Source organism: Aquarana catesbeiana, linkage group LG01 (assembly GCF_042186555.1).
Source record: "Aquarana catesbeiana isolate 2022-GZ linkage group LG01, ASM4218655v1, whole genome shotgun sequence".
In the NCBI taxonomy this organism is placed as follows: Eukaryota; Metazoa; Chordata; class Amphibia; order Anura; family Ranidae; genus Aquarana; species Aquarana catesbeiana.
This window is the reverse complement of record NC_133324.1, coordinates 20993170-21006871: the sequence shown is the minus strand read 5'-3', so window position 1 is coordinate 21006871 and position 13702 is coordinate 20993170. Positions and strand designations below refer to the sequence as shown.

Below are 13702 nucleotides of genomic sequence, written 5' to 3'. Positions count from 1 at the left end.
CCCCCCCCGCACAGCACACGGACCACAGCCCCCCCCCTCCGCACACGGACCACAGCTCCCCCCCGCACAGCACACGGACCACAGCTCCCCCCCGCACAGCACACGGACCACAGCCCCCCCCTCCGCACAGCACACGGACCACAACATCCCCACCCCCCCGCACAGCACACGGACCACAACACCCCCACCCCCCCCGCACAGCACACGGACCACAACACCCCCCCTCCGCACAGCACACGGACCACAACATCCCCACCCCCCCGCACAGCACACGGACCACAACACCCCCCCCCCCCGCACAGCACACGGACCACAACACCCCCCCCCGCACAGCACACGGACCACAGCCCCCCCTCCGAACAGCACACGGACCACAACACCCCCCCCCCCGCACAGCACACGGACCACAACACCACCCCCCCCCCCCCGCACAGCACACGGACCACAACACCCCCCCCCCCCGCACAGCACACGGACCACAACACCCCCCCCGCACAGCACACGGACCACAGCCCCCCCCTCCGAACAGCACACGGACCACAACACCCCCCCCCCCCCCGCACAGCACACGGACCACAACACCCCCCCCCCCCCGCACAGCACACGGACCACAACACCCCCCCCCCCCCCCCGCACAGCACACGGACCACAACACCCCCACCCCCCCCCGCACAGCACACGGACCACAACACCCCCCCCCCCCCCGCACAGCACACGGACCACAACACCCCCCCAACCCCCCCCTCCCCCCCGCACAGCACACGGACCACAGCGCCCCCCGCACAGCACACGGACCACCACAGCCCCCCCCCCCCCGCACAGCACACGGACCACAACCCCCCCCCCCCCGCACAGCACACGGACCACAGCCCCCCCCTCCGCACAGCACACGGACCACAACATCCCCACCCGCCCGCACAGCACACGGACCACAACCCCCCCACCCCCCCGCACAGCACACGGACCACAGCCCCCCCCCTCCGCACACAGACCACAGCTCCCCCCCGCACAGCACACGGACCACAGCCCCCCCCCCTCCGCACAGCACACGGACCACAGCCCCCCCCCCCCCCAAGGACCACAGCCCCCCCCCCCCCCCCCCGCACACGGACCACAGCCCCCCCCCGCACACGGACCACAGCCCCCCCCCGCACACGGACCACAGCCCCCCCCGCACAGCACACGGACCACAGCCCCCCCTCCGCACACGGACCACAGCTCCCCCCCGCACAGCACACGGACCACAGCCCCCCCCGCACAGCACACGGACCACAGCCCCCCCCCTCCGCACAGCACACGGACCACAACATCCCCACCCCCCCGCACAGCACACGGACCACAACACCCCCCCCCCGCACAGCACACGGACCACAACACCCCCCCCGCACAGCACACGGACCACAGCCCCCCCCCCCGCACAGCACACGGACCACAGCCCCCCCCCCGCACAGCACACGGACCACAGCCCCCCCCCCCCGCACAGCACACGGACCACAGCCCCCCCCCCGCACAGCACACGGACCACAGCCCCCCCGCACAGCACACGGACCACAGCCCCCCCCGCACAGCACACGGACCACAGCCCCCCCCGCACAGCACACGGACCACAGCCCCCCCCCCGCACAGCACACGGACCACAACACCCCCCCCATGCACAGCACACGGACCACAGCCCCCCCCCGCACAGCACACGGACCACAACACCCCCCCCTGCACAGCACACGGACCACAACACCCCCCCCTGCACAGCACACGGACCACAGCCCCCCCCCCGCACAGCACACGGACCACAGCCCCCCCCCCGCACAGCACACGGACCACAGCCCCCCCCCCGCACAGCACACGGACCACAGCCCCCCCCCCGCACAGCACACGGACCACAGCCCCCCCCCCCGCACAGCACACGGACCACAGCCCCCCCCGCACACGGACCACAGCCCCCCCCGCACACGGACCACAGCCCCCCCGCACAGCACACGGACCACAGCCCCCCCCCTCCGCACACGGACCACAGCTCCCCCCCGCACAGCACACGGACCACAGCTCCCCCCCGCACAGCACACGGACCACAGCCCCCCCCTCCGCACAGCACACGGACCACAGCCCCCCCCCCCCGCACAGCACACGGACCACAGCCCCCCCCCGCACACGGACCACAGCCCCCCCCGCACACGGACCACAGCCCCCCCGCACAGCACACGGACCACAGCCCCCCCCCTCCGCACACGGACCACAGCTCCCCCCCGCACAGCACACGGACCACAGCTCCCCCCCGCACAGCACACGGACCACAGCCCCCCCCTCCGCACAGCACACGGACCACAACATCCCCACCCCCCCGCACAGCACACGGACCACAACACCCCCCCCCCCGCACAGCACACGGACCACAACACCCCCCCCCCCCCGCACAGCACACGGACCACAACACCCCCCCCCCGCACAGCACACGGACCACAACACCCCACCCCCCCGCACAGCACACGGACCACCCCCGCACAGCACACGGACCACAACACCGAAACCCCCCCCCCCCCCCGCACAGCACACGGACCACAACACCCCCCCAACCCCCCCTCCCCCCCGCACAGCACACGGACCACAACACCCCCACCCCCCCGCACAGCACACGGACCACAACACCCCCACCCCCCCCCCCGCACAGCACACGGACCACAACACCCCCACCCCCCCGCACAGCACACGGACCACAACACCCCCACCCCCCCCCCGCACAGCACATGGACCACAACACCCCCCCCCGCACAGCACACGGACCACAACACCCCCACCCCCCCCGCACAGCACACGGACCACAACACCCCCTCAACCCCCCCCCCCCCGCACAGCACACGGACCACAACACACCCCCACCCCCCCCGCACAGCACACGGACCACAACACCCCCCGCACAGCACACGGACCACAACATACCCCCACCGACCCCCCCGCACAGCACATGGACCACAGCCCCCCGCACAGCACACGGACCACAACACCCCCACCCCCCCGCACAGCACACGGACCACAACACCCCCACCCCCCCCGCACAGCACACGGACCACAACACCCCCGCACAGCACACGGACCACAACACCCCCCCCCCCCCGCACAGCACACGGACCACAACATACCCCCACCGACCCCCCCGCACAGCACACGGACCACAACCCCCCGCACAGCACACGGACCACAACACCCCCACCCCCCCCGCACAGCACACGGACCACAACACCCCCCCCCCCCGCACAGCACACGGACCACAACATACCCCCACCGACCCCCCCGCACAGCACACGGACCACAGCTCCCCGCACAGCACACGGACCACAACACCCCCCCCCCCGCACAGCACACGGACCACAACACCCCCCGCACAGCACACGGACCACAACACCCCCCCCCCCCCGCACAGCACACGGACCACAACACATCCCCCCCCCCCCCCCCGCACAGCACACGGACCACAACACATCCCCCCCCCCCCCGCACAGCACACGGACCACAACACCCCCCCCCCCCGCACAGCACACGGACCACAACACCGAAACCCCCCCCCGCACAGCACACGGACCACAACACCCCCCCCCCCCGCACAGCACACGGACCACAACATACCCCCACCGACCCCCCCGCACAGCACACGGACCACAGCCCCCCGCACAGCACACGGACCACAACACCCCCCGCCCCCCCCGCACAGCACACGGACCACAACACCCCCCCCCCCGCACAGCACACGGACCACAACACCCCCCGCACAGCACACGGACCACAACACCCCCACCCCCCCCGCACAGCACACGGACCACAACACCCCCCCCCCCCGCACAGCACACGGACCACAACATACCCCCACCGACCCCCCCGCACAGCACACGGACCACAACACCCCCCGCACAGCACACGGACCACAACACCCCCCGCACAGCACACGGACCACAACACCCCCCCAACCCCCCCCTCCCCCCCGCACAGCACACGGACCACAACACCCCCACCCCCCCGCACAGCACACGGACCACAACACCCCCACCCCCCCCGCACAGCACACGGACCACAACACCCCCACCCCCCCCCCGCACAGCACACGGACCACAACACCCCCACCCCCCCGCACAGCACACGGACCACAACACCCCCACCCCCCCCCCGCACAGCACATGGACCACAACACCCCCCCCCCGCACAGCACACGGACCACAACACCCCCACCCCCCCCGCACAGCACACGGACCACAACACCCCCTCAACCCCCCCCCCGCACAGCACACGGACCACAACACACCCCCACCCCCCCCGCACAGCACACGGACCACAACACCCCCCGCACAGCACACGGACCACAACATACCCCCACCGACCCCCCCGCACAGCACATGGACCACAGCCCCCCGCACAGCACACGGACCACAACACCCCCACCCCCCCGCACAGCACACGGACCACAACACCCCCACCCCCCCCGCACAGCACACGGACCACAACACCCCCGCACAGCACACGGACCACAACACCCCCCCCCCCCGCACAGCACACGGACCACAACATACCCCCACCGACCCCCCCGCACAGCACACGGACCACAACCCCCCGCACAGCACACGGACCACAACACCCCCACCCCCCCCGCACAGCACACGGACCACAACACCCCCACCCCCCCCGCACAGCACACGGACCACAACACCCCCCCCCCCGCACAGCACACGGACCACAACATACCCCCACCGACCCCCCCGCACAGCACACGGACCACAGCTCCCCGCACAGCACACGGACCACAACACCCCCCCCCCCCCGCACAGCACACGGACCACAACACCCCCCGCACAGCACACGGACCACAACACCCCCCCCCCCCCGCACAGCACACGGACCACAACACATCCCCCCCCCCCCGCACAGCACACGGACCACAACACATCCCCCCCCCCCCCGCACAGCACACGGACCACAACACCCCCCCCCCCCCCCCCGCACAGCACACGGACCACAACACCGAAACCCCCCCCCGCACAGCACACGGACCACAACACCCCCCCCCCCGCACAGCACACGGACCACAACATACCCCCACCGACCCCCCCGCACAGCACACGGACCACAGCCCCCCGCACAGCACACGGACCACAACACCCCCCGCCCCCCCCGCACAGCACACGGACCACAACACCCCCCCCCCCGCACAGCACACGGACCACAACACCCCCCGCACAGCACACGGACCACAACACCCCCACCCCCCCCGCACAGCACACGGACCACAACACCCCCCCCCCGCACAGCACACGGACCACAACATACCCCCACCGACCCCCCCGCACAGCACACGGACCACAACACCCCCCGCACAGCACACGGACCACAACACCCCCCGCACAGCACACGGACCACAACACCCCCCGCACAGCACACGGACCACAACACCCCCCGCACAGCACACGGACCACAACACCCCCACCCCCCCCGCACAGCACACGGACCACAACACACCCCCCCCCCGCACAGCACACGGACCACAACACCCCCACCCCCCCCGCACAGCACACGGACCACAACACACCCCCCCCCGCACAGCACACGGACCACAACACCCCCCCCCGCACAGCACACGGACCACAACACCGCCCCCCCCCGCACAGCACACGGACCACAACACCGCCCCCCCCCGCACAGCACACGGACCACAACACCGAAACCCCCCGCCCCCCCCCCCCCCCGCACAGCACACGGACCACAACACCCCCCCTCCCCGCACAGCACACGGACCACAACACCCCCCCCCCCCCGCACAGCACACGGACCACAACACCGCCCCCCCCCCCCGCACAGCACACGGACCACAACACCGAACCCCCACCCCCCCCCCCCCGCACAGCACACGGACCACAACACCCCCCCAACCCCCCCGCACAGCACACGGACCACAACACCGAACCCCCCCCCCCCCCCCCCGCACAGCACACGGACCACAACACCGAACCCCCCCCCCCCCCCCCCCCCCCGCACAGCACACGGACCACAACACCCCCCCAACCCCCCCGCACAGCACACGGACCACAACACCGAACCCCCCCCCCCCCCCCCGCACAGCACACGGACCACAACACCCCCCCAACCCCCCCGCACAGCACACGGACCACAACACCCCCACCCCCCCCGCACAGCACACGGACCACAACACCCCCACCCCCCCGCACAGCACACGGACCCCCCCCATTTCACAGCCCCCTTTCATTATAAAGTCCCCCCTGTATTCTCAGGACCTCCTCAGTCTTCTAGGACAGCGTTGACAATCTACTCTAAAGTTGAGAAAACATCCCTGTCATCCCTCTTTATACTCCACTCATCCTGGGTCACTCTCCATGTAAAACAACCTACTATATACCTCAATTAACACCGCTCTCTCATGGACCCGGTCATGTGACTCTCCTCTTCTGTTTTATTGATGGTCACATGACCGCACCCCTCCTCCAATCAGAAGCTACACTCGAGGAGGAGGAGGAGGAGAGTGGGAGGAGGAGAGTGGCGTTATTTGAGGTATTACAGGCTTCCATTTATATTGGATGAGGGCCGGCAGGAATGTTCTCTGAAGATTTTCATGTATGGCAGCGCTGTCCTAGAGCCAGGAGAGGCGGGGCGGCCGGCCTGACTCCTCCCAATGGGTGGCACCCAGGGGGTGGACTGCCCAATCACCACCCCCCCTGGTAAAAATTTAAAATATATATATATATATTTTTTTTTTTTATTAGTATTTATCGGCATATAACACGTACTTTTTTCCCCTGAAAATCAGGGGAAAATCGTGGGTGCGTGTTATAGGCCGATCCCCCCCCCCCCCCCCCCCCCAATTGTGTGTGATCGGAGCAATTGCCGCGATCGCCGCCGACATACACAGCCGTGTGGAAATTCAAATACGACGCCGAGACTGCAGGGACTCGGCGGAGCAGAGCTACACATAGCCGAGAGTCCTCAGGTTTTCTCGGCACTGCTTACAATCCCGCCCATAGGGCGGAACTGGGCGGGACTGTAAGCGGCGCCGAGAAAACCCGAGGACTCTCGGCTATGTGTATCAGCGCTCCGCCGAGTCCCTGCAGTCTCGGCGCCATATTAAAATTTACACAGGGCTGTGTATGTCGGCAGGGATCGCGGCGATCCCACAAAGCTGCACGGGGGGGCAAGGCTGCACGGGGGGGGCAAGGCTGCACTGACATGGCTGCACTGACAAGGCTGCAATGGACACTGGGGCAAGGCTGCACTGACAATTCTGCACTGGGGCAAAGCTGCACTGACAAAGCTGCACTGACAAGGCTGCAATGGACACTGGGTCAAGGCTGTACTGACACTGACAAGGCTGCAGATGGACACTGATAACGCTGCATTGATGGGCATTTTAATGTAAGTTTTTCTTCCTTAAACTTACCTCCTAAAAGTTTTTTTCCTTAAAATTCCCTCCTTAACTTGGGTGCGTGTTATACGCCGATAAATACGGTGTATATATATATATATAATCTCGTGTCACTGGGAGATATACCTATGTAAACAAGGCATTTTCCCATTCTGCCTTGTGACATGACAGATCACTGATCCCTGTCATCGAGAGCAGCGATTGCTGTCATGTCGGTGGTAGCCCATCCCCCCCCTCACAGTTAGAATCACTCCCTAGGACACACTTGACCCCTTGATCGCCCCCTAGGGGTTAACTCCTTCACTGTCAGTGTCATTTACACAGGAATCAATGCATTTTTAATGCACTGATCTCTGTATAAATGACAACGGCCCCAAAATAGTGTCAAAAGTGTCCGATGTGTCCACCATAATGTCGCAGTCACGATAAAAATTTGCAGATCGCCGCCATTACTAATAAAAAAAAAAAAAAAATTTAATAATAAAAATGCCATATGTAGACACTAACTTTTGCGCAAACCAATCAATATACCCTTATTGCAATTTTTTTTTTCCCCCAAAATATGTAGAATACGTATCGGCCTAAACTGAGGAAAAAATTTTGTTGTGTTTTTTTTTTTTTTTTTTTTTTTGGTTATTTTGTATAGTGAAAAATAATGCTTTTTTTTTTTTTTTTTTTTTAAATTGTTGCTTTTTTTTTTTTTTTTTTTTTGTCTATAAAACAAAAAATAAAACCGCAGAGGTGATCAAATACCACCAAAAGAAATCTCTATTTGTGATGAAAAAAAGGACGTCAATTTTGTTTGGGAGCAATGTCGCACGACCGCGCAATTGTCAGTTAAAGCGACGCAGTGCTGAATCGCAAAAAAGTGCTCTGGTCAGGAAGGGGGTAAAATCTTCTGGGGCTGAAGTGGTTAAATGAAAGCTGCAAATTCGACCATTTTGTTTTTTTTTTTTTTTTTTTTTTTTTTTAAGTTATTTTTTTAAAAGTAAATTAACCTGTTTTAGGAATTTTTTTATTTTTAAGTGTGGGAGGTTTAGACCATCTGTTGCAGTTTTTTTTATTGGCGCCTGAGTCCCAATTGGGGTTTTACCACTGTCCCCAGAAGAATGGAGGGGGGGGGGTAGTCTTCCAAGGCTTACTCCTTAACAGTCTCATGCTGGGAGATTTTTCTTTTTTAAAGTGGTTGTAAAGGCTGAAAAAGAAAGCTAATGCAGGCGTCTTGAGTCCTCTAAGGAATATATTCCATTTTTTGTTTGGTTTGGGTGTGTCTTAGTACGGCTCCTTGCCCCATCCGCTGACCAGCAGACCTGTGGTGGACAATGTTCAGGTTCACATGAAGGTGAAGGTCTCACTATGACCAAGGCCAGAAACTGCAGCAGAGGAAGGAGATGAGAACGGAACAAAGTTATTCTCGAGGTTTCTCTTCCTGTTTTGGAACATTTTAAGTCACATTTTTATTCTTTATTTAGTATTCTTTTACTGTAGGCGTGTGCAGTTTTTTATTTCTTTTTTCTTTTTTTAGTTCTCTAATAATGTTGTCTTTCTTCACAAGGGTTCTGTGCAACCCTCAGGGTCCTTCACAGATTGCCCTGAACTCTGGGGGGGGTTCCTTGAGCGGTGACAGATTGATCTCCCCCGGGGGCAGAATTTTTGACTAATATTCAGTGTAAGAGATCACTTCTACAACCACCTTGACCACCAATGGAAGGAAGCACTAATGAAGGTCGTGCTTTTCCACAATATAATGAGGCACTTCTCCATTGACCACCAATGTAGGGGGGGGTGCACATATCTCTGCTGGCTACCGATGTGAGAGGATATTTCTCTATTAAACACCATTGTAAGAGGGCACTTCACCACTCCCTGGCCAACAATGTAAAGGGGGGGGCACTTCAAATATAATTTTTGTAATGTCAGTAAAGGCTGGATGGCCATGATTGTTTTTAGGCTTCATGTTAGAACCCTGAAAACTTGTATATACTATGTGTATTAGATATAATAGTTGGTACAAACTGACCACCCTCAACCCCACCTTAACAAATCACTAGGATTAATAAAAAAAAAAAATTGGGCATTCAGGAAATTAAGTTTATCTGAATCTGTGATGATGAGACGCTCCGGGTCCCGAGTCTTCTATATTCTGGACTGCGGAGGGGTGGGGGTCCTGCCTCTCGTGCACTGCGGAGGGGTGGGGGTCCTGCCTCTCATGCACTGCGGAGGGGTGGGGGTCCTGCCTCTCGTGCACTGCGGAGGGGTGGGGGTCCTGCCTCTCGTGCACTGCGGAGGGGTGGGGGTCCTGCCTCTCGTGCACTGCGGAGGGGTGGGGGTCCTGCCTCTCGTGCACTGCGGAGGGGTGGGGGTCCTGCCTCTCAGTGGCCGGGCTGTTTAGGCTGCAGAGGATTGCAGTAGTGTGATGTCACGAGGACTCCGGCACTCCATTCCCCACTCCTAGAAGAGGCAATGGCAAAACGCATGGATGGTGGACCGAGAGGGGGAAAAAAAAGTTAGAAGTACTTGAGTGTGGTGTGTAGCAAATTTCCTTGGAGATGGTCTTTAACCACTTGCCTACCGGGCACTTTTACCCCCTTCCTGCCCAGGCCAGTTTTCAGCTGTTGCATTTTGAATGAACATGGCGCGATCATGCAACACTGTACCCAAACTCAACTTTTAGCACTGCACGGCGCAGGCGAGGCGGCATGGCTGCGGCGCAGGCGAGGCGGCATGGCTGCGGCGCAGGCGAGGCGGCATGGCTGCGGCGCAGGCGAGGCGGCATGGCTGCGGCGCAGGCGAGGCGGCATGGCTGCGGCGCTGGCGAGTCTTGACGATGCGGCGCTGGCGAGTCTTGACGATGCGGCGCTGGCGAGTCTTGACGATGCGGCGCTGGCGAGTCTTGACGATGCGGCGCTGGCGAGTCTTGACGATGCGGCGCTGGCGAGTCTTGGCGATGCGGCGCTGGCGAGTCTTGACGATGCGGCGCTGGCGAGTCTTGACGATGCGGCGCTGGCGAGTCTTGACGATGCGGCGCTGGCGAGTCTTGACGATGCGGCGCTGGCGAGTCTTGGCGATGCGGCGCTGGCGAGTCTTGACGATGCGGCGCTGGCGAGTCTGCACTGATCAGTGTAGATGTCCCCTGTGTGGATTGTTGCTTATCGGATCTCCTCTCTTAACGCATTGTCAGCGTGAGGAGGGGATTGCCGATAACCGGCAAATCCTGATCAGCTGTGATTGGCTCTTTAACCTGATCTGTGATCAGCTGTGTCCGAAGGACACATCGATCACCGATTTACTGCCCAAGCACACGTGCGGGATCATGGGAGGAAGTGTAATAGACTCCATCCCAGCAATGTGCCGTAGCCCTCATTTGGCTATAGTGCGGTTGTTGAGAGGTTAAAGCCATCCATTGCCAACTTTAAAATGCTGGTCTCCTGGTGATCTCTCTGCCTCAGTATATTGGAAGTCACTGGACTAAAACCAGAGTGTCCATCTGGAAGTCTTTGTATTTTTTCCTTTTTTAAGACCAACTCTACCTAAATTTAGCATGTATATGGATTTCCAGTTTGTCAGAATTGGGAATTTTGTAAGGCAATGGAGTTTTCACTTGGCCAAGAGTTTTTCATGGTCTCCAGAACCATAGTTGAGGAACCTTGTTTAAAGTAAAGGGGTGTTGTGGGCTGGCACTCAACCAACTCTGAGCTTTACATCCTGGCCCGTCCCCCTGTCCGGGTCTAATACCATCTTATATATTGTGGGCTGTAAAATCCTGGGTATACTAATCTACTTCTGAAGTCCATGAACAGGCAAGTACTACATCATTGTGTACTGAAGAACATGCTCATCCTGGAGGGGTTTGGGGTGAAGGCCTGGGACAGTTTCAAACGATGGTGCCGGTAGTGGTGTCTTCAAAGGATATATGGTGATGCCTAGAAAAGGTGACACCAGAAATGGCCTATTTGTGTTGTCACCCCACAGTATGAAGAGGGATGTGATCTGGTATTGGGGTTGGCTAGCCTACAGACTGCAAGGAATCGGTAGTATTTATAACGTACGATATGACTAGGGTTAGACGCTACTCTTTTTCCAAAATTTGGCTAGAGTTCATCTTGCTTTCAGATAAAGTTGACAATAACAGCTGGAGTTACATCAGAGTTTGTGTGGTTTGATGACCCTCCACTGTAGAGAGAGGAAGTGACAGTTGTGTTTCTGTATCAGGAAGTAGGCAGTACTGAGGTCTAGACACCGATCACAGCTGTTTATATCTTCTGTATCCGATGATTCCCTGATACCGTCCGCCGTGTACAAATTTCACATTGCCTATCTCTGCACTCACACGCTAAGCTTTGCCTCTCTCTCTCTGCAGTGACCGCATGACCACACGGAGCCATGGGGTGCTTCAGCTCTGCAGACGTCAAACGACTTCTTCACAACAAGTATGTGGCCGTCCTGGGAGACTCCAGTGAGTATGATGATCACCCGCACAGGTCAGACCTTGGTGGGTGTCCAAAATAGCAACTGTCTGAGGTTGATTTACTGAAGGAAGAGAAACAGTTTGCTTGGCAAAGTAAGTGGGATGAAGCTGTGTTCACTTCACCCAGTGACCAGTCAATATGTTGTAGCAAAAAATAAATTTTTTTTTTTTATTTATTTATTTTTTTTGCTTTTCTTTTTTGTTTGTATTGTTGCTGTTTTTTTGTTTGTTTTTTTCTCTTTGCTGTGGTTTGTTTTTTTTTTTTGTGTGTGTTTTTTGAGTGGGTGTTTTTGTGTTTTTTTTTTTTTTTTTTTTTTTTTTTTTGTGTTTTTTGTTGTGTTTTGTGTGGGGGGCTTTTCCTTGCATATGACTGGGCATTTAAAATGATTCACCTTTTGTAAATAAACAGCCCCTACTCCTCGCTGCCATCTTCACGGGTTGCTGTGAAGCCGTCTGTGTCTTTAACAACCAGTGACAAGCGGGTGGAGGGCAGGCAGCCGCAGCAAACTTGTCATTCTGCTACGCAATGTACTGAGATGATGACTATTCAAAATTCTCCGAGCTTGTAGAAGATTTCCCAGATACTTTACCCCCTACTCCTGCTGTCCATTACCCCGCCCCACTGCTCCTGCAGTCCGTTGCCGCCCCCCCCCCCCTGCTCCTGCAGTCCTTTACCCCACCCCCCCTGCTCCTGCAGTCCTTTACCCCACCCCCCCGCTCCTGCAGTCCGTTGCCCCCCCCCCCCCCCCGCTGCTCCTGCAGTCCATTGCCGCCGCCCCCCCCCTGCTGCTCCTGCAGTCCATTGCCGCCGCCCCCCCCCCCCGCTGCTCCTGCAGTCAGTTGCCGCCCCCCCCCCGCTGCTCCTGCAGTCAGTTGCCGCCCCCCCCCCGCTGCTCCTGCAGTCAGTTGCCCCCCCCCCCGCTGCTCCTGCAGTCAGTTGCCGCCCCCCCCCCCCCCCGCTGCTCCTGCAGTCAGTTGCCGACCCCCCCCCGCTGCTCCTGCAGTCAGTTGCCGACCCCCCCCCCCGCTGCTCCTGCAGTCCTTTACCCCACCCCCCCTGCTCCTGCAGTCCGTTGCCCCCCCCCCCCCCCCGCTGCTCCTGCAGTCCATTGCCGCCGCCCCCCCCGCTGCTCCTGCAGTCCATTGCCGCCGCCCCCCCCCCCGCTGCTCCTGCAGTCAGTTGCCGCCCCCCCGCTGCTCCTGCAGTCAGTTGCCGCCCCCCCGCTGCTCCTGCAGTCAGTTGCCGCCCCCCCGCTGCTCCTGCAGTCAGTTGCCGCCCCCCCGCTGCTCCTGCAGTCAGTTGCCGCCCCCCCGCTGCTCCTGCAGTCAGTTGCCGCCCCCCCGCTGCTCCTGCAGTCAGTTGCCGCCCCCCCGCTGCTCCTGCAGTCAGTTGCCGCCCCCCCGCTGCTCCTGCAGTCAGTTGCCGCCCCCCCCGCTGCTCCTGCAGTCAGTTGCCGCCCCCCCGCTGCTCCTGCAGTCAGTTGCCGCCCCCCCCGCTGCTCCTGCAGTCAGTTGCCGCCCCCCCGCTGCTCCTGCAGTCAGTTGCCGCCCCCCCGCTGCTCCTGCAGTCAGTTGCCGCCCCCCCGCTGCTCCTGCAGTCAGTTGCCGCCCCCCCGCTGCTCCTGCAGTCAGTTGCCGCCCCCCCCCCCGCTGCTCCTGCAGTCAGTTGCCGCCCCCCCCCCGCTGCTCCTGCAGTCAGTTGCCGCCCCCCCCCCTGCTCCTGCAGTCAGTTGCCGCCCCCCCCCCTTGCTCCTGCAGTCAGTTGCCGCCCCCCCCACCCCGCTGCTCCTGCAGTCAGTTGCCGCCCCCCCCACCCCGCTGCT

At 61.0% G+C, this 13702-nt stretch overlaps 1 protein-coding gene across 4 annotated transcripts in view; it reads left to right on the top strand.

Annotated features, from left to right (window-relative positions):
* The window catches only part of LOC141130613 (PC-esterase domain-containing protein 1A-like), a 98441-nt gene that overhangs the window by 45781 nt on the left and 38958 nt on the right, over positions 1-13702 (top strand). For 2 of the 4 annotated variants that reach the window (XM_073618149.1, XM_073618148.1), the window contains exon 3: positions 11772-11867. In XM_073618149.1, coding sequence (XP_073474250.1) covers positions 11795-11867 — 73 coding nt within the window. In that variant the 5' untranslated portion in view covers positions 11772-11794. Of the gene's footprint in view, positions 1-11546; positions 11973-13702 lie in introns of those variants that run through there. The other 2 variants (XM_073618150.1, XM_073618151.1) reach the window with 2 other exon arrangements.